This window comes from Tenrec ecaudatus, chromosome 14 (assembly GCF_050624435.1).
Source record: "Tenrec ecaudatus isolate mTenEca1 chromosome 14, mTenEca1.hap1, whole genome shotgun sequence".
NCBI lineage: Eukaryota > Metazoa > Chordata > Mammalia > Afrosoricida > Tenrecidae > Tenrec > Tenrec ecaudatus.
The window spans coordinates 125,287,094-125,309,582 of record NC_134543.1 but is presented as its reverse complement, the minus strand read 5'-3'; the positions used below and the strand labels follow the sequence as shown (position 1 = coordinate 125,309,582).

The window sequence follows — 22,489 nt, the reverse complement described above, 5'->3', positions numbered from 1 at the left end:
TTGACACTTGCCTGAGTGAGACACAAAGGTTCCCGATGATGACACTGGCCCCGGCGAATCCTGGCACACCCTATACCTTGTGACGCTACTACATGCATAACTGTGCCACAGACCTGCCCACACGGCCTGCGCTGGGTGGAGCCAGGGCAGTCTGTGAGACAGCAAGATCAATACAGAGTACGACATTCGCATCATGCTAGGACAAACCTCCTCTGAAAGGCCGAGGGCACACTAGAATCGATACTGTTCTGATTTAAAATACCTTTAACATTCACATAAGCATTCCAAATTATTATCTTGCCCCAAATATTCTGCAAAGCCAAGGTAAGCTAAATTTGGCTATCCCAATTCAGTATTTGGCACCATATCGTGGCTGAATTTCTTCAAGGCAAAAACATCAGAAAATTTCAGTGACAAAAATGATGCAAAGAAAAGCAGAATAGCAAAGTTCCTACTAACACTAACATTGTTCAAGGGTACACTATCAACACTGCTGCACTTTTCAGCCCCCTTTGCTGTTTATAAACAGCCCAAAGGATAATTGTTAGAGGAAAACATCACACGAAGAGAGCTGGTATCTACAAGGCCAACCGGAATACCTAGTGCATAAGAACTACATCTAATTAACTGACTCACCTTCCTTTGTAGGCATGCACCCTAACTAGAATTGACCAAAAAGGAAAGAAAGGCTTCTGGAAGGAAGGCAAAGCAAATCTAACAAGTCACAGTGTCCGTGAAAGTAGAAGTAGCAGTGACCGCTGAGGAACACAAGCGAACGAGCATGTGGATCTGTGCTGAATTACGCTAGACTTTTCCAGAGAAAGGTTAGCATTACGCTGGATCCAAAAGAAAGAGATCCAGATGCTGGGGCAGGAAGCACAGCCACGCAAAGACACCATGGTAACAAGACAAGCTCACATGACTATGGAAAGCAAGCAGTAACAAAGCCCGCTGGAAGGCCAGCTACTCCGCTCTCACATGCCTGCATGTGTGTGTCTAAGAGCGTTTGGGGCGGTGCGTGACGCATGGGACACAACAGACGCAGCCCACACAACCAGGCCGGGAGACGGCGACGACACAAATAAGAACATGCGACGTGTGCAGGCACAATAGAGATCGAGGAAGCTATTTATCTACGAAGATGGGATTACCTCAAAGCAGGGCGACAAAGTAATACCTTACTAATGTTTGTTAAAAATCACACACTCATACATATTTGGAAGGCCACAGCAAACTCTGAGGACGATGGTTAGATGTAGGAAGTGAATAATGGCTGAAGAAGAGGGTAGGGCAGGGATTGGCAAAGTGAAGCTCAAGCCATGTAGAGTTTTCAGGACGCACGTACATGTGGCTCTGACGTATAATTGGGAAAATTTTAAAGTATATGATGCAGATCATTGTGATTTCCTTCGCTTGCACAATCAGATTTCTGGCTCTTTAATCATTTTTAAATTGTCGTGAGGGACAGGATTGGCTCTTCCGTCTCAAGTTTCCAAACCCCTGGGTAGTAGAAAAACTTCTGTTGCATGTTGAACCACGTGTATGTATTTTGCCCATTTAAAAATAAACTTTAAGCTCTCTCTTATGAAAGAAAAAAGAAAGAAAAGGACAGGCAAAGTTGGGCAAACGTGAAAGTCTTAAGATATAACAACAAACAACAGGCTCCCTGCCCTCCAGTCAACTCCGCGCCTCGTGACCCCATCGCCATAACAGAGCCAAGAGCACCTCTGAGCGGCTGGTCGGGGGACCAGCCCGTGCACAACTCGGCACGCCGCCAGACGCTTGTTGAGATGATGTTAGAAAAGGTCAAAAACTCTTTGGAGTTTTTTCTGCTAAGTTGCTGGCTTTCGGTTTGAGTTGAGAAAAGAGAAAGACTAGCCTGGATGGTTTCTGAACCCGCAGCTGTTGATTACACTTGTAACACAGGTCCCGTTAGCTGTTCAAAAATTAACGTTGTCTCTGCTTCCACTTGCAAGTCTGTATTTCAGAACCCTCAGACCTCACTCCAAGAGGTCAAATTCTCTAGACACTTTCCCATGTTAATCAAGAAAAAGGGGACTCCCACAAAAGCAATCTACCCTGGGAAGATAAATATAACAGACATATTCAAACCCACTGCACTTGCACAGAGGCTGAGTAGGAATAGCACCTGCAAGGAAGCCCGCCTCCCTTCCTCCTCTGGACACTGTACAATGATCCTGTACAATGACCAGGCTTTATCCTGACGCAATCTCCGGATCCAAGTCCACCCCAGAGAAAACAGTCACTGGAGACAGCCTCGGTTAGGTGCAAAACTGGAGACAACGGCACCCTAAATTCACGTATGACTAACAAAATAGAAGAGCTCAGTACATCAGGAATCCCCCCACGCCTCCCACCCCAACTCCACGGCAAGTTCCTCATTTGGGTTACCTTTTCTAAACATTCTATTGCTTCACGAGTAGGAATGCTAGCCGCATATCAAACTAATCAACTAAAAACTAAATCATGCTCACCTGAGCTATAGAAACGAAACTAGGCACACAAAAAGAATAAAAAAATAATTTTTAAAAAAAGAAACGAAACTAGGCAAAGCTGTGGATCTACATGGGTGAAAAGTAGCATTCTACGGAATAAACTGATCATAAACTTTCTAATCTTGCAAGAAACAGTGAGGGAACCTGGTCACAGTGATGATTAAGGAGAACAGTAGAGTCAGTGCGTGGATCTCCTGTGAACAATTACTGTTGTGAACACATCTACTATAAGCCAACTCCCCAGAGAGCCAAGTCCCAATTCTGGTCATAACATCTGTTAGATGCGTGCAATTAAACACGTTGCTTCCCTTCTGTGTCTTCTTCAGACGAGGTCTAATGCTTCTTGCAGCTTAACTAAAGGTTTGTTAATTTTTTTTTTCATGACAATCAGGTATAAAACACCTCAAGTGTTTGGCATGGTATAGGCATTCAATAAATAGAAACTACTATATACCTAAAATTAAATTCTTCTCAAGAGTCAAATTAGGTGATAATATTAGGAATATTGTATTAAATCCAAGAATTAATTCTCAAAGAACCAAGGAAATGCTGTCTAGTCATTTTCTTTTACAACAAAACATCCTGCCCTTTGTAGACCATTTCTAACATGTATTGCTTATACTGATGTGTCTGTCTGCTCAGATACAGTGAACTTCTGCTCTTCTCAAACAAACAAACCAGCATGGATGATTCCGCACAGCAGCTCATGAAAATGACTGCAGCAACAATATACAGAACAACATCAATGTGTTTAACTATCTCTGATTAAAGTCATACTCACCTAAAATTCGGCATAATCTTCCAAACAACATAGAATAAGGACTCGGGGCTGAAGGCCGTCTGGCTGCCTTGCCAAAGAGCACAGAGCGTCTTTCTGAACTCCTCCACCAAAGACCTGGAAGAGAGGACAAGGGGCGGGGGGGAGGTCAGTGTCAATCCAGAATGTGCAGACACCGAGCAGATCCACCGAAGGATTTGGTCTTTTCTGAACTCAGTCTGACGGTTAAGTGACAACATCTCACAAACCTACATAAATAGCAGTGACTGCTCATAAAACTCGTGCTTTAGCCATAGGAATTTTGAGGGTGCCAACTACTTCTATACTTGTACCCTCGGAATTAAAATAAAATTTCCCAATAGAGCAGTGGTTAAAACACATGCCAAATTACTTAAGAATGGAGATTTAACCACGAACAAGTTGAATGATTTAACAGGGTTTTTTCCCCCAGAAACTCTTTGGTTTCTTCAACCCTCCCTAGGGCATTGGTGCAGGCCTCAGGCTACAACCACCTTTGCCTCACAAAGTCTGCCTGGTCACAAAACTTCAACACTCAATTCGACAGCAGACTCAACACCACAGATCCAGGTCAGCTTTTCCATGACCACCTTCATCCTGGTTTCTCGTTTCCAGTACGGCTCTTCTTCTGAATGACCTCTTGTCACTACGAACCTGACGGGTACTAACTACTGAAGTGCCTGCTCTCTGCCTCTGCCCCCCCCCCCCACTTTGTACTGACCCTGCTCTCTGCCTCTGCCCCTGCTCTCTGCCTCTGCCCCCCCCTTTGTACTGCCCCTGCTCTCTGCCTCTGCCCCTGCTCTCTGCCCTCCCCTTTGTACTGCCCCTGCTCTCTGCTCCCCCTTTGTACTGCCCCTGCTCTCTGCCTCTGCCCCCCCCTTTGTACTGCCCCTGCTCTCTGCCTCTGCCCCTGCTCTCTGCCCCCCCTTTGTACTGCCCCTGCTCTCTGCCTCTGCCCCCCCCCTTTGTACTCCCTTCCCCCCCTTTGTACTGCCCCTGAGGATCATTCTCCTCTCCTTTCACAACTTCCATGGTCTCTGCTGGGCGACGACCTGTGAGTGTGTCCAACAGTGCCTGAAGATTTCCTTGATGGGATGAAAGCCCTTCTCGTTGCTCTCTTGCTCCTCCCTGGTGGCTAGGAGGACGACCTGGTAGGAGAGCACCAGCACTGCCTGGGAGCATAGGGCTAAGGACTCCCACCCAAGGTTGGTGGGACAGAAAGCTGGAAGAGTCTAAAGACATTGTGAAACCACCCTAGACAGATGACCCCCAATTTTCATATAAAAGAATAAACCACTGTTAATTTGGGTTTCCTATACAAGTACCTAAAGGGATACTCTTCCTCAAGTTCAATGGCCCATGTCGATCAATAAAACCATATTACTCTTGGATGCCTAATGATAACTCAGAGAATCTCACTGTCTTCCTTTTCACCACTTGTCATCCAGCATGTCCCTGAGACACCAGGGTTTTGACTATCCAGGTCTGGAATCTACTTCCTGTGTCTGGGGGATTCTCCACTGTACACGTCTTGGTGAGTCAGGACCCACCTCTCACTATGTCAGCTGAGAACCAGACAGCTTTCCTTGTAGTCAGGACACACTACATGTCCTGGACTCTGCCCATCTGAAGCAAGAAGTAGTGGCACAAGGAAACAGGGACAGCCTGAGCCCTGTCAGGTGGCAGTGGTGGCACCAGCCTCTGTCACTGTGGGGCTGGCGGCCTACACTCTAGCCCAGCTCTTCTGCCATCCGGCGGCAAGTGCTGCAGCATAGATCGTAACCCTGAGTGACCTAATACCAGACAGCGTCTACCGATTCTTCCCGGGGCTTTCCTGCCCCAGACTGTTTCTTCTCAGTGCCTTCCGCTCCAACCAGAAGACTGTGCTTCATGATGCCTCCTGGAACACAGGCACTCCCAGCTTCCTCTCCTGTGCTGCTGCTTCGAGGGAGGCCATGCTACCCCTGCTCCCCCGCTTTGGGGCTCGGTTCCTAGTGCCCATGGCTCCTCAACCACCCAGGTAGGACAGTGTCAGGTTGACAGACACCTGCTCAGAGTGTGGGAGTGGAGATGAGCATTAGATACAGATCGGTCAGTCTTCCCCCTTACACTCATGGAACAGGATAGAACTTCAGAACCTGAAATAAGTCTGACTACACAGAATTTGAATACAGAGCTGCCCCTGAATAATCACTGAGCCATTTTCCCCTTCTTTATAGTAACTAAAAATTAACTGCTTTGCCTTGAAATTAAATTGCTGGCTACAAATGAATTTTTTTATCCAAGACAAATTTACCTACAGAATGTCACACATACCCAGTCACACTGACGAACGGGTGTAACTGTATTTCATACACAGGTGTTCTCATTTTCAGGATACCCCAATTTGAAAAGCCACAGTAAGTAGAGTGCTTAGTGTCACCTGCCTGCGATGGTAAGTAGAGAACAATAATTCCAGTACCCACTAGATGCTTCAGCACAATCTTTAGAAAAAAATTAAATTTTTTATTTGTGCCTATTGGCTCACAATATGTAGTGAAAACCCCGTCAGCATCCTTGGCTTTGCAGCTCAAAGCCCGAAAGAGCACACTGGCACACTCACACACTGTCGTCCCCTTGGCTCCGGGTGTGATAGGTTCGCCTTCCTGCTGTTTTCCCGTTCCTTAGCTCCACAGCGGGCAGTTCTTTGAAATAACAGCAAAACTGCTCAATGTTACTATTTACAAGGGAAAGGAAGAAAATTATGTAAAAAGGAATTTAATAGGGCTGCTAAGAAAGTTCTAGGAAGTCTACAGATAAGAGTTGGAAAATGTAATCATTCAATTGTCTCATTTAAATTGCATTCAGTGAAATCTCTTGTCTTATGTTTCCTCATTAACTCTAAGGCAAATCATGCAGACAGATGGCCAAACTCTTACTCTAAAAAAATTCAAACCTCGCCTTCCCCACCCCCACCCCTCAAGGTGCGTATTTCTAGGTATTCAATATTTCCTTAGGAAAGAGACCATGGAACTAAACATACCACTTAGATATACTATACAGAGTCATGAAGAGCCCAAGTGGCACTGTGGGTTAGGCAATGGACTGCTAACTACAAGATCAGAGGTTCAAACCCATCAGCTGCTCCGTAAATACTTAGTTTTGGAAATCCTATACAGGGTCATGTGAGTGCGAACTGAATCAAAGGCAGTTCTTTGAACGAAAATGCACAAGCTGAACAGCAGTGTCTTCCATGGAGAGATCGAATAAGGCACCTGTGCCTCTTAGCCAGGTGACCCTGCCAAGGTCATTTACTCTGGCCTTTAAAACCTTGTTAAAATCTAAAAAGGACATAACTTTAAAAATAATTTCCTCTTCTTTTGTCAACCCTGATGTTTAAATCTTTAGAATGTAAAAAAATACTAAAGGAAACCTGTGAGCCTTGGCTAATGATTGAAGTATAGGCTCTCTGGACGGGGGTTCCGGAAGCCCCAAAGCTAGCAAACTAGAGCTCACAGGCCAAATCCAGGCTTCAACCAGTTTCTGTACAGCCTGTTGTTTGTGTGTGGGCAATGAGCTCAGACGGCGCTTTACATTTTTAAGAGCGATTTTTCAAAAAATGAAAGAAAATATGAGACAGACTATATGCAGTCTGCAATGACTAAAATAATTTACTCTGGCCTTTTACAGAACCTTTCCTGACCCGCTGCTTTAGCCTAATTGAAGCGAGGAAATACTAACAACAGTGGCTAACTTTCACTGCTGGGCACGGCTCTGCGCCTTAGGGCGGGAGTAAGCGGCGGAGCCAGGCTCCAAACTCAGGCCCTTTGTCCTTGAACACGCCGTAAGGAACCAAAACCAGACACTGAAGCGACAGTACCTGAGTGACTGAAGAATGGCATTCATAAAACACGTGTTGCCCAGGTTCCGGAGGCCCGTGGCACAGATGGCAGTAGTGCTGCCCTGTACAGGGGACAGGCGGGGGAGAGGTCATTAGCAGCACCAGGGGAAGCCCAAGTATCTCCAGTCGGAGTCTAGCAACGAGACGATTTGGAACCGGTCCTCTTCTGTGCAATGAATACCTTGTACATAAACTCTTTCTCTTCTCTATGTTAGTGATGAGATCCTTTTAGGAGGCTGCTCCCGGTTCTTGGCTTACTCTTAATGGGAGTAGCATGGAGCTTATGAGGAAATCTGCATTAACACAGACTAAAAAGTATCTACTGCAAAAACAAACAAGCAAACAAACAACACAGACAAGTCCTTTAAAAAAGCAGCATCTAAAACTAAATGCCTCTTAACACGCCATTAAAACTACTAGAAGTTGAAAATATCAAAACACATACGCTCACAAGCATTCATGTCCCCAAACATTTAGCTCTAAGTCATGAATTAATGATCAATCCATGCTCTCCCAGCAAAACACATACCCCTTGGAAAATTATCTGAACTTCTCATAATAAGCAAGGCTTGGTTTCCTGGCTAGCTCTATAAATGCACTATGTAATCTGAATGCCACATGAAGAGATCAATCTACCCACCCATGCCAGAGCACATCTGCCCATTCGGGTAACTACAAGGACACTCTAGCTCTTGCTTTCGCCAAATCGTAACACATCAGTTAAGTGCGTGTCTAGACATAGTTAGCATGACAGGAGAGGAACAGTTGCAGGGTTAAACACAGGTTCATCTGAGCATGCTTCACAATCTTTAAAGCTGTGCTAATCTACTGATGACTTACACACCATTAAAACTGATGTCGATTACGAGAGAGCGGAGGTATATTCTATGCGGACAGTACATAAATGAAGTCCTAAGAAAGACAATTCTCTAAAATCTCAGAACCACATAGCTTGCCTTAACAATCTGTAACAGAAGGAAGCCAGGGTGTCTGAGTGTCTACCGAGATGGAATCAGAGGAGACAGGAGTAAGCACTCAGAGCACGGCCTGGAGGGCAGAGCAGAGTGGCCATCTCCATCAAGGGAAAGAGGCCGTGGACAGATGCACTCCCAGGGTTCTTACCTAAGAATCCTTAGTACCAGTGGCGACCATTGTAGAAAATAGGCTAAACTCAATACCTCTACAAAAGTTCAGAAGGCAACACTGTATGTTAAGAGGTTGTAATAAAGCAGTGACTAGATCCCAACGAATGTATATTTGAATAAATTTTAATTACTTACATTTACTTTTAATAGTTTGCTGTTTAATGATGAATTTTCCAAAACTTTTCTTTTCCTATGCCTATCGGCTGTGAAAGCTGAGCTATTAAAACACAAACACATAAAACACAGATAGATGGTCAGAAAGACATTAATATATACATGCTACACACCAGATTAAGGAATGAACTTCCCATGCCAATGGGTCTAGGGCATAGGGCCCTGCCTGGCTGCTCTGTCAGTCATGAAGGGACACGTTAGGCCCACAGGACCCCACAAATACTTTAAAGTCCTGGAGGATGCCACTACTTGAAAATTCCACTGCTGTCTGTGTGGATGTCCACAGCTCCTCCAGCAGCAGTGGGAGCCTGGCTCGAAGGTGCCACCACCAGGTGCTTCCCAGAAATGCTAGTCAGCTAGGTGGAGTCCATGAGCCACTCCCTCTGCACCACCACTCTATCTGCCCAACCAGAAGGCCCATCTTCACACCAAGGCAGTGAGACACACACACCCTGGTCTGACAGACAGAATGTTCTAAGATTGAGCATTAAATCTCAAAGAACATGTTACTTTGGTCTTCATTTTGATGTCAGTCCGGGGTTAGCCAGATTTTCTATGCCTGCCTCACTGATTAAATAGATTTTTAGTTGATGAAAGAAACTGTATTTTCTTAAAACGTAAACTAATTAAAACACCTTGGATTTAAGTTTTGTTTTGTTGCTTGTCATCTATAACTCTTCTCCAAAGTGGCTTTCCTTCTTTTAGTTTGAACTCAGCAGCCTGAGTCTAGTCTAACCAGGAAGGGAGCCAGGGACAGATACAGAGATCCGAAATACCCCCTTGGGCTGCAATTGCTCACAGATAACTGTGAAGCGGGAGATTCCTGTGGTGACTTACACAATACCCGTGCTGCCCCTCTATCTTCCCTGATTCTTCATTAGGAAAATGGTCATCTCCAAGCAGAATATGTTTTCTGACACATTTTTTTAAGGAAAGACTGCCATCTCAATCCCAAGTAAGGAAATCAAAACTAAGCCAAAGGTAAAAGAGGGCATTTGAGAATGTGCCTGTGTTATGCAATTATCAGATCTTTTCTTTCCAATGAGCACTTCATCAGGCTAAAGGGGCCACACACGGCTCGTTTCCATGCTTAGCCCCACTGAGAACTGGACTGTACAGGCTGTGTTCTTTGTCAAAGCATTACCAACATTTAATCTATGGTGAAAGTCACAGCTTAGAAACTATGATTGGATTTGAGTTTTACTTAACCTTAGATATTCCCCAAATTATCTAGAACAGCACTGTCCCTGGAATGTTCTGCAGGGACACAAATGCTTTCTCACCTGGTGGCCTGACACAGTAGCTGCCAGTCACACCTGGCTACCCAGTAGGGTGACTAAGGAGCCGAATGCTTCATTTAGGTTGCACCAACTTAAGTAGTTACAGAGGGCTGCTTCCATGAGAACTGGGCTAGGGAGACAGGACTACTACGGCTCTCGGAAACACTGCAGGAAAAATGCAGAAACCTGCATTTCACAGTCAAGGGCTTTATTCATAGAGCTCAAAATTAAAAGTTAACTGTAGGACACACACATAGATGTGTGTGTGTGTGTGTGTGTGTGTTCTGGCTCTCTCTACTTATGTCATCTGTATCTACAGCTACAATGTTGTGGTTCAACTCCTCCCCTCACAGAATCTGTGAAGGAGTAACTTACCTCAGCAACGAGTGAAGACATCAACAACTTAGCACAGCAACGTGGGGAACTCGGTCTCCTCGTACCCTTGGGTCGCGATACTCTGAGACACACGTACCCACAGCTCTAAGTAATGGATCTCACTTGGATATTTTGGAAAGCAAAAAAACCATGTATTTCCTATCCATTAGCCTGACACTAATGATGGGAACGAACTGGCAGTCTTAGAAGTTTGTGTATTTAATCATAATTATATCTTTTAGATTACTTCCTCTGATACATAATTTTAAAGTGACCCTTTAAAGAATGGAAGAGGCATTCTAATAAATTTAGAATAATGAATTTAAAGTGTTTCTTCGATGGAGAATGGTGTTGAAAGAAGGTGTCAGTCCAGAATTTCTGTGCTAATGATGGTTTGCAATAGCCGGAATGAATGAAATCTAAACAATTTGCTATTATATGATTAATGGTTCCTTACGCCCTGCTGGTACAGTGGGTGACATGTTGGCCCACTAACTGCAAGACGAGCAGTTCAAATCCATCCACTGCTCTGCTGGATAAAGATGTGGCTGCTGGTTTCCACAAAGACTGGCAGCTTTGGAAACCCTACGGAGCTGCTCTGCTCTGTCCCACAGGGTGACTATGCGTTGGAGCCAACTCCACAGCAATGGGTTAAAACTAGATTCTATCATCATCTTCTAAGTGAGCCACGGCTCCATCTTCTCCAGTGTCAAAGGCTACTTGGTGTCTATTTACTGCTTGGCTCTTTCAATCAGTAGATCTTACCTAAATAATTTGGCTACAGTAAGAAGAATCTATGCACATAATTTCTTATTGATGACAAAGCATTTCATAGCTCTTTTGTAACTTTAAGCTATATATTGCCCCGTCCTAAGAAAAAGAATTAGATCCTACAATAGCCTACAGATGCCGAGTGGACAATGACATGCCCCTTAAGCCAGATTTTCCCTAAAGTAATGCTCAGTGTTTGTAAGCAGACCTCAGAGGACACTTGGCATGGGTTTTCTCCTTTCAAAGGTAACTCTGTAATGGCTTTACATGTTTTCTGTTCTTTCCTTGTTCCTAGAACTTCCCTTACAAATTGAGTAGTTTATACATTGGAGGGCAACAGCGGAAAAAACTCTTGGCCCCTGGATACAATTTATGACAAATATTAAATTAAGTAAATGCAGGGCTGTGCCGATTAACGGTGGATTCGGTTTCAAATATCCAAAACCAACGCGTACTTTATCGACTTTGGGGAGGTACCTTAGACAGCTGAGCGTAGAATTCCCACCTGAACCAGCCCTTAGGTATACACCCAAAGAACCGAGAGCAAGAACGCAGCGAGATACGTATACATCCATGGTCATTAAAGTGTATTACTGCCATAAGAGAAAGACAGTACTGATACAGGCCTCTTCATGGACCAATCTTAAAAAAAAAAAACATTACACTGACTGAAGTCGACAATAAGAGGGCAAATATCGTACAGTTCCACATAAATAAAATATCTAAAATGGGAACATGTAGAGGAACTAGAGTTTATCAGTGGCTGCCAGGGAAAAAGGAGCTCCACCCAGCTTCAGTGAAGGGTTGTGCAGGGTGCCCAGCATAGTGACAGTAGTCAACTCCATTGAAATGTACATAGAACAAATGCTGAAGTGGTGAATGTTCTGCTAAAAACATCTGTACCACAATCAAAACAAAACAAAAACCTGTGTCAAGTGAAGGGGGAAAGGGAAATATTAATGTCTGGCAAGCAGCCAATGCACTCAATGGAATGACCAATAAATGGCCAATGCACTCAATGGGAAAAAACAGCAGCAACATAATGATGTAAGCATGGAAATCACAAACAGCTCCCCAACCCCCGTCTCATTATTTCTCCAAGGCCCAGCACTCACCTTTCCAAGTTCTGTAAGTGTTCTCTGAGTTTCTGTACCAGTCCCAGCTTGGTGTCATTAACCACGAAGTCATCACAGCGATAGCTGCAAGGAAAATATTTATCAACGTGTGTAAAGAGCGGGAGGAAGCCACATCATGAAGCCGCTGAGAGCCCCTGGGGCGGCCAAATGACCTGCTGGCTCTGCAGGCAGTGGCTGTGGGTGGGAAGTTTAAAGAGGACTTGAGAGGACTCGGAGTCCGCAATGGAATGTTTTTTGAGTCTTTTAAGTCTTATAGGCATCGAAAACTAGCTTTTTTCCCCCATAATTTTATTCAAAAGCCCCTCAATTTCTCCTTCAAAAATCAAATAAGCTGTTACATGTGCTGACCTTCTTTTCGGTGCAGCATAATACATGAAAAATGAAAATAAAAGCAGCAATTTATGCAACATGAAACCTAAAGCTTTAGGATGATGATTCCCAATAGAAACTGGTGAGAATTTGGGGAGGTGGAGAAATTTCAATAAAAACAAAGAAAGGTAATTAATATTCTGCAAGGCTTCGTACCATTAACAATTTGTAGTAATACTGCATGGAAAAGCCGGACGGCTAATAAGAACAAAGAATGAATGCTTTTCACTGTGGCGTTGGGAAGAATATTGAATATACCATGGACTGGTTTGTTCGTGAACAAATCTGTGTGAGACGCAAGGATGCGAAACACTATCCCGGGTACCCCGGGCATGCTATCAAGAAGGGCCTCCCTCTTGGGGAAGGGGAGGGTCAGCAAAACAGAGGAAGACCCTCCAAAGATGAGCCGGCCCACGGATGCGACAACGGACTAACACAGCAACAACCGCGCACAGGGTAGCTTTGAGGTGGAGCTGCCTGGAGGGCACTGATGACGAGAGGAAGATTAGAATTTTAAAAAGAAAAGGAAAAAAAGCCTTGAACATATTAACTACAATTAAAATATATTGAATTGAGATCAGTTGGGAAAAGTGAATCCTTTCCCTCTGAAAGACTAGAAACAAAACTGATGAATTCCCTTGAAGAAAGAGATGAGAAAAACCAACTTTAAGAAAAACCGGATACTGTAGATGTGTGTTAGCAAGTCAATAAGCAATTGAGATAAGGAATCACACATAATAAATTTTAACTTGTACATTAGCATCCAGGGATAAGGTCAATTTTAACAAAACAACTTAGGAGCCAGCACCAAGCTATTCTTTTCAGAATGTAGTTCTGTTTAAAACCACTCGTTACAGCTACAGCAGGATAATGAAAACAACACTGCCATGCTGAGAAAACAGTATTTTGATAGTACAACAATTAGTAAAAACTCGGTCATCTCTAGCAGAATCCAAAGCATTTCTTACATATCTGAAACCACCTTTAATAAAATGAGGAATTAGGGGAAAATGCTTAAAACAAACAAACAAATACACACATAAGAAAGTCTTGTGTCTTTTACATAATTCAAAATTTTAAATGACTTCAAAAATGTATTTACAATGTTATATTTAACAAACACCCTACTCCAATTCATTAACCTCAATTAAAATTTTCCTACGTACTCTCTGAAATCTCAAGGTCAGCCTCTGAACATTTCTACAAAGAACAAAAGTAATCTTTCAAATGCTGGGCAGTTGGTCTATGATTTAAACATGAGTAATGGGAAGAAAATACATGATCAATTTTATGACGAATACATAAAGGAATTAAGTTGGTGAAAAAGCTTAATTCTTTGTATCCTCTCTTCTCAGCATAAATGTTAATTAATCTGGGCTTAACGCACTGGGCTCCCCCATAAACTCGGCTCCTTCAATTTTCACTGAAGAGATGGCTGTGTTGCTATGGTTTTAATTCCTGCTGGTGTTTTCATTTTATGCACGTAGTTCGTATAAAACAATACTCAGTGTTCAGCACTAAAATAACTCCAAATGCTAATGTTCATCTGGGACACGTAGTCTCAGAGCAAATTAAGACCACCTCTTCGTGTGCATACAGAATGCCACTATTTCTAATTGAAATAAAAAGTGATCACTCAGGCTACCCACCAAAAAGTGGTTGCTTTATATACAGAGACAAATAATTTCAAATAGTCAAAGAATTGGTTTATTTCTTATTAAAATAATTATTTTTGCATGCCCTGGGGTTAGCCTGGGATATAAAATTACATTTGTTAAAGCCACGTAGATGATTTCTAGTCCTCTTCCAAGCTTTACTAATCTGGCTCAGTTGAGTCTAGTCATTCCTGCCTCTGAACTTTATTGCTCCCTTTACTACAGTATACAAGTTGCTCTGGTCTAGAGTTGTGCTGGTGTGGCTAGTATAACTAAGTAAGTGGATTTCATTTTTAAATTAATATAAATTTTCACTCAATAACAGAGCATTATAAAACATCTCCCACTGAACACAACGATATTGTTTAGATTAAAACTACTACATGAGGGGGCTTCAAAAAGTTCATGGGAAAATTCCAATTTTTTAAGCCTATTTGTCAACCAAAGTTATGAGGCCGCATTGTACTTCACTATTCTCACTGCATCCTGAAAAATGTTGTGTGTGTACTGGGCGAAGGGTCCTTTCTAGAATTACATGTAATTCAGGTCAATAGATGATTCAGTTCAAATGATTTTACTCTGCAACAATAAAACACTGTCATAGGCCCATTTTAACTATTCCATGCAGATAGTTTCAGCTAAAGTACTATCCAGGTAAACCAGAATTGGTAATAAAAAACATTACGAACATGGGAGGGGGGTGTAACTTCCAAATGAAAGCACACTACTGGCAGACTGAAATGGAGATACTGTGAAGCCTCTTAAGATGGTTATTTTAACAAAGTGGCAATTACAGCTTGTTGGGGGAGAGCAAAATGGAAAAACTATTAGTGTGAAAGAAAGAAAATGTGGCTCGATTACGGCGTTTTCAGCAAATGCATGTTGTGCATGCGAGAGTGTGTGCATGCATGCACACAGAGGAAGCCTGCGCTTTGCAGGATTTTTGAGGCCATGACCTTTCAGAAGCAGATCACCAGGTACCACTGAGTGGCTTAAACCACCCACCTCCAGGAGTGAGTACTTAAATACGAACAAGTACAGCACCCAAAGACTCCAGAGCAAACACACATTAATTTAACAGAAGCTACAGCAGGACAAACACAACTGATGGCATTAGTCACCTACACCAGACTTAAATGTATAACAACAAAAAAACAAACACATATTACAACAATTTTTAAAAATATGTGAGCTTGTGACTTTAGCCAGCTTATATTCTTGCACTGGATAACCATTTTCAGATTGAGAGATGAAAGAAATAAGGCTCATAGTCAAATAAACCTTGTTTTTAAATTAGGAAGTAAAGATTTGAAAGAGTATTTCATAAAAAGTAAAAGATATGAGTACTAAACCTTTCTAACTATATCACAGAGCAATTAATTCAAAATTTGGAAAATTGTTAGTACCTTAATTTTCAGTTTTCGATAAATTTTACAATATTAGAGACACCATCTAATTAATACTGTAAGTACATTTTCTCAAATAACTTTCAAATTTGACAACAAAAAAGTATCTGTCACCTTAAAAAACCAAATACTTGAAATTTTAGGTATTTTTATACTAAGAGCTAGAAATGAAATCTTTTGATGAAGGCAAACAATGAGTCAGCTATGTCAAAGTAAAAATATTACATTAAAGGATTGGAATTATTTCCCTCATTTGTTCCACAGTGTGGTACATATTAAAAATATTTGTGCTCATCATGATCTCAATTCTACCTTACAAAGCCAGCTAGCCCAGAGCATGTACATAAGTATAGATCAGAGCTGGAAACACAGGGAACCCAGGACAGATAAACACTCAGGACCAATAATGAGAGTAGCCATACCAGGAGGGTCAGGGGAAAGTGGAGGGAAGCTATGCGGAACTGATCACAAGGATCTACATAGAACCCCCTCACTGGGGGCTGGACAACAGAAAAGTGGGTGAAGGGAGACATCGGTCAGTGTAACACATGAAAACATAATAGTAATTTATGAATTATCAAGGGTTCGGGAGGGAGGGAGGTCGGGTTAAAAAGAAAAGAGGAGCTGATACCAGGGCTCAGGAAGAAAGAAAATGTTTTGAAAATGCTGATGGCACCAAATGTACAAATTTGCTGGACACAAAGGATAAATGTATGTGTTGTGATAAGAGCTGTATGAGCCCCAATAAAATATTGAAAAAAGAGAAAGAAAAACGAATTTGTGCTCAATTTTTTTGAAATAGACTATTGGATACAGTTGCTTAAGATACAGTTATTTAAAGCTACAAGTGATCATTGGTTTATAAGACTGTTAAAGGGGGGAAAAAAAAGAAGACCTGATGCAAAGGGCTTAAGTGGAGAGCAAATGCTTTGAGAATGATTGGGGCAGGGAATGTATGGATGTGCTTTATACAATTGATGTATGCATATGTATGGATGGTGATAAGAGTTGTATGAGTCCCTAATAAAATGTAAAAAAAGAAAAGAGAAAAAAATGATTAGGGCAAAGACTGTACAGATGTGCTTTATACAATTGATGTATGTATATGTATGGACTGTGATAAGAGTTGTATGAGCCCCTAATAAATTGTTTAAAAAAAAGACTGTGAAATAAATGTGAAATAAATGTAAGTCAATTGTAACAACCTTGTGTTCTTTGCCAATGCTCATTGCTGGAGACATGGAAGAGTATCAAAGACTTACTGTGCTTCTGCCTCCAATTCAGGGCTTTCTTCAAACAAAAGGAACTGTTGCCAGTATTTAACATTAAAAAAGTAAAGCCTGGAGGGGCTTAAGTGGAGAGCAAATGCCTTGAGAATGATTGGGGCAGGGAATGTATGGATGTGCTTTATACAATTGATGTATGTATATGTATGGATTGTGGTAAGAGTTGTATGAGTCCCTAATAAAATGTAAAAGAAGAAAAGAGAAAAAAATGATTAGGGCAAAGACTGTACAGATGTGCTTTATACAATTGATGTATGTATATGTATGAACTGTGAAAAGAATTGTATGAGCCCCAATAAATTGTTAAAAAAAAAAAAGTAAAGCCCGGACCCATAGTAGTATGGGGACAACACTGGAGATACAGTGTGGGAATTGTGCCTGATCTGTCCCCATCACACTGGAGCGAAACACTAAGGGTGCGCAACAGAACAGCAAGGGGCGCAAAGCAATGAATTCCCTGGGAAATACAAAAAATAGACTTTTGACCCAGCATGGCACTCCATCAGACTTAACCAGAAAACACTCCTAATGGTCAACAAAAAGACCTGGAACTATTTATAGGCTTTTCTTTGTCATTCGTTTTTGTTGCTTTGTTTTCTTTTGTTGTTTTGCTCTGTCTTGTTTTTGTGCTTATTATTGTCTCTACATGTCTATCTAGATAAGATAGATGGGATAACAATCTGGAGGAGAAAACAGGACCAAAGGTTGGGGGTGGCACAGGAGAGGGGGAAGCAAGGAAAAGGGGGTATTAACAAACCCAGACACAAGGAAACAACAAGTGATCTAAAATTGATGGCGAGGACAGTATAGGATGCCTGGTGGGGCTTGATCAAAGGCAATGTACCCGAGAGGAATTACTGAAACCTGAATGAAGGCTAAATATGGTAGTAGGGCAAGAGGAAAATAAAAGGAAATAGAGGAAAGAACTAAGAGGCAAAGGAAATTTATAGAGGCCGAAATATAGGCATGTACATATGCAAGTATATTTATATATAATGATAGGGAAATAGATCTATGTACATATATTTATAGGTAAGTATTAAGGTAGCAGACAGACATTGGGCCTCTACTCCAGTACTCCATGAATGGAAGAACACTTTGATCTAATAACCCAGCATTCTGTGATACTCACCTTCCCAACAGGATCACTGGACAAAAAAAATGGGTGTATAAGCAAATACGGTGAAGCAAGGTGATGGTGCCTGGCTATCAAAAGATAAAGCATCTGGGGTCATAAAGGCTTGAAGATAAATAAGCAACCATCTAGCTGAGAAGCAACAAAGTCCACATGGAAGAAGCACCAAGCCTGTGTGATCATGAGGTGTCAATGGGATCAGGCATCAAAGACCCAGAACAAAAAATCTTATCGATGTGAATGAGGGGGACCATGGAGTGGAGACCCAAAGCCCATCTGTAGACAATTGGTCATCCCCTTACAGAAGGGTCACAAGGAAGAGATGAGTGAGTCAGGGTGCAGTGCAGCACCAATGAAACATACAACTTTCCTGTAGTTTTAATACTTCCTCCTCCCCCCCCCCACAATCATGACCCCAATTCTATCTTACAAATCCGGCTAGACTAGAGCATGTACACTGGTAGAGATAAGAGATGGAAATACAGGGAATCCAGGACAGATAAACAAACCCCTCAGGTCCAACAATTCGAGCAGCAATACCAGGAAGGGAAGGGGAAGGTGGGGGAGAAAGGGAGAACCAATCACAATTATCTACATGACACCCTCCCAGGGGGACATACAACAGTGGTCAGTGTAAGACACGAAAAAAAATTTTTTTTAATTATCAAGGGTTCATGGGGGAGGGGAAGTGGAGGAGGGGAAATGAGCTGATACCAAAGGCTCAAGTAAAAAAAAATGTTTTGAAAATGATGATGGCAACATATGTACAAATGTGCTTGATACAATGGATAGATGGATGTATTGTGATGAGCTGTAAAAACCCCCAATAAAATAATTTTAAAAATAATAATAATAATTTAAAAATATATAAACAAACAAAACATGAGAGAGTGTGATTTACATTCTTTCTTTAAATTCTTTCACATTTACATTTCTTACACTGGGTATAAATGAGTTAATTCTGAAGATTCAAGAATAGAAAAAATGTGTGACCTAATTAGACGGTGTGTAAGAATTTGTATATAGGAATTAACATATTTTATTCCCAACCTTCTTACAAAAATGTTACCATATTATAGACATCAGCTCTCACTTTTTCAATGAACAATATAAGTCTAAAAATATTGCTATTCTTGTTCCAGTTCACACAGCATTAGTTTATTCCAAATGAAACACATTCAAACATGTCTCTGCAAACAGCAGAAGATGGTTACAAACAAAGTCTCTCAATGCTACACCTGCTTAATCTCGCCAGTGTGCCTTCAAATATGGTCCAATCAGAACAGGTGTATTAGGAAGACATTTTTTTTAAAAACTGAAATCTGCACTGGTGAGCAAAAGGCCAAGACAACTATGCCAAGGAATTTCTTCCCATCACAACAAAGCACCTGTTCATTCTTTGAAAGTAGAAAGGGTTGTCCTATGAGCATTTCATTGGGAACCCTAATCTAAAAAATCAGCCCAGATAATTCTTTCCAATTTATTTTTGTTCCCCAAAGTCAAATTACACAGAAAAGGAAAACTACCGGAGAGCCTTGAAGACCCCAGAACTACCGCTTTGGCAGGAGTATATTGAAGATGTCAGGACTCTTTGGCCAAGGGTTAGAGAGAAGGAGACACTACCTTCAGAAGCGGATAGACTTGCACTGAGGGTATGTCAAGTAATAATAGTTTTACATTTTGACATTTTTGTTTGATAAAGGGTTCTATGATTTGTTATAGCAATACTTCTTGACTGAGTCTAGTACATTCTGAAGATAATAATTCTCTTTTCTCAGTTGCATACTATTTCATCCTATAAAGAGTACTACTATAAAAAAGAGTACTACTGCATTTTCAACTTTCCTATTGTTCTCCAAACACTAATATTCTAATAGAGATTCCAACTGATGATTACAACTTAACCAGAACTGACATCTTGATGATAATTTCTTTTTTTTAAAATCATTTTATTGGAGGCTGGTACAACTCTAATCACAATCCATACGTACATCCACTGTATCAAGTACATTTGTACAATTGTTGCCATCATCACTCTCAAAACATTTTCTTTCTTTCTTTAAAATACTTTTATTGGGGGCTCTTACATGTCTTATCGCAATCCATTCATTCATCCAGTGTGTCAAGCACATTTGTACATATGCTGCCATCATCATTTCCAAAGCATTCTCTTCCCACCTGAGCCCCTGATATCAGTTCCCCATGAAGATACTTCTTTTGGGAGTATTTATTTTGTTCCAAAAGGAGTGGTGGAGGTGGGAGGAAAGGAAGTGGTGTTAACAAACCCAGGGACAAGGAAACAACAAGTAATCCAAATCAGTGGTGAGGAGGGTGTGGGAGGCATAGTAGGGCATGATTAAGGGTAATGTAACCAAGAGGAATTACTATAACCCAAATGAAGGCTGAGCATGATAGTGATACAAAGGAAAGTAAAAGTAATAGAGGGGAGGGCTAGGAGACAAAGGGCATTTATAGAGGTCTACATAAAGGCGTGTACATATGTAAATATATTTATGACTATGGAGAAATAGATCTACGTGCATATATTTATGTTTAGCATTAAGGTAGCAGATGGTCTTTGGGCCTCCACTCAAGTACTCCCTCAATGCAGGAATACTTTGTTCTATTAAACTGGCAATCCATGATGCTCACTTTCCTTACACGATCGCTGAAGACAAATGGGTGCATAAGCAAATGTGGTGAAGAAAGCTGATGGTGCCTAGCTATCAAAAGATATAGTGTCTGGGGTCTTAAAGGCTTGAAGATAAACAATCAGTCATCTAGCTCAGAAGCAACAAAGCCCGCATGGAAGAAGCACAACAGCCTGTATGATCACGAGGTGTAGAAGGGATCAGATTTCAGGCATCAAAGAACAAAAAAAAATCAAATCATTGTGAATGAGGGGGAGTATATATTAGGGGCCCAAGACTCATCTGGAGGCAACTGGACATCCTCTTACAGAAGGGTTGCAGGGCGGAGATGAGCCAGTCAGGGTGCAGTGTAGCAACGATGAAACATACAACTTTCCTCTCGTTCCTAAATGCTTCCCCACCCCCCAGCCCCACGATCGTGATCCCAATTCTACCTTACAAATCTGGCTAGACCAGAGGATAGACACTGGTACAGATAGGAACTGGAAACACAGAGAATCCAGGACAGATGATCCCGTAAAGACCAGTGCTGAGAATGGAGATAACGGCAAGGTGGAGGGAAAGTGGGGTGGAAAGGGGGAATCGATTACAAGGATCTACATATAACCTCCTCTGTGGGGGATGGACAACAGAAAAGTGGGTAAAGGGAGACATCAGGACAGTGTAAAATATGACAAAATAATAATAATAATATATAAATTACCAAGGATTCATGAGGGAGGGAAAAGTAGGGAGGGAGGGGAAAAATGAGGAGCTGATACCGAGGGCTCAAGTAGAAAGCAAATGTTTTGAGAATGATGAGGGCAATGAATGTACAAATGTGCTTTACACAATGGACGTATATTTGGATTGTGATAAGAGTTGTATGAACCCCCAATAAAAATTTTAAAACATAAAAAGTACCTACATAACTTATAGGTTATGTTTTAAATGCTTGTAGATTGGTTGTCTGGGAATTGGAAATACATTACCTATTTTGAAATGTAATGGAATATGGTTAAATGTACTAAGTAATAATGTGGTTATTTTCCAAAATGTAACTGAAATAGTATTATAAAGGTTCTACTCTTTCTTCTTTATACACTACTAGCACTGTTGTGACAGGGGAAGCCTAGGCAGGTGAGTTAGATAAAGTTTATTGTGCCAACCTGGCCGATAAACACATGTGGAGTGAACTGAGCCTTGCCTTTCTAGTTCTCGGGTCTCTTGCTTTGTGATGGTCACACCAGGGTGCAGCCACCTTAGTCAGTTCCCTGCTTCAGCTGACGAGACTCACTTCCTGCAAGACATCCCTGAGAAGCCACATGGATCTACCCTGATGCAGCCCTGGGTGCTGGAGCAGCCGTGTGGAGACCCTGCCAGTGCTCAGGTGCTTCCACATTCACTGATTCAGCTTTCCTCCTGCAGTCAGCATCGTTGTGTGTGCCTTGTGAGATGGAGGAGGACTTTGTGGATTGGTGTTGGACATATGGGTTAAGCACTGGATTGGGATGGTTTCTTGATGTGCACTTACCCTTTATATAAAACTCTCTCATACATGAGTTTCTGTGGATTTGTTTCTCTAAAGTACCCAGACTCACACAGCAGGGTTCAGATAACTTAACCGGTGCTGCAGTACAAGATGAGGTTCTGAGTTCGGCCTTTCTTTATATAAATGAGAATTCGTGTCATAAACAAACAAACAAAAATCAAGAGCTGCTGCCATCATATGACTAGCTTCTCACTACCAAATTGCTACTTCAACAAGTTTGAGTAAACATGAGCTCTACTTCTAATTGTAATAGGACGATGACATCATCAGATAAGGAGAAAGGTTCATTTCAATTATTTAAAAGCATTAAGTAAATTAGGCATCAAGAGAAAAATTACTTAGAAACCATATAAGGCAAAATATTAAGAGACATCAGTTATCAT

The 22,489-nt window shown here is 41.7% G+C and overlaps 1 protein-coding gene across 1 annotated transcript in view; it reads right to left on the bottom strand.

Moving 5' to 3' along the window:
* The window catches only part of USP3 (ubiquitin specific peptidase 3), a 108,282-nt gene that overhangs the window by 24,324 nt on the left and 61,469 nt on the right, over positions 1-22,489 (bottom strand). Inside the window, exons 4-8 of the mRNA XM_075532318.1 lie at positions 12,053-12,136; positions 8,473-8,554; positions 7,172-7,254; positions 5,915-6,028; positions 3,298-3,411 (exon numbers count right to left, since the gene is read on the bottom strand). Of these exons, the coding sequence (XP_075388433.1) occupies positions 3,298-3,411; positions 5,915-6,028; positions 7,172-7,254; positions 8,473-8,554; positions 12,053-12,136 (477 nt within the window). The remainder of the gene's footprint in view (positions 1-3,297; positions 3,412-5,914; positions 6,029-7,171; positions 7,255-8,472; positions 8,555-12,052; positions 12,137-22,489) is intronic.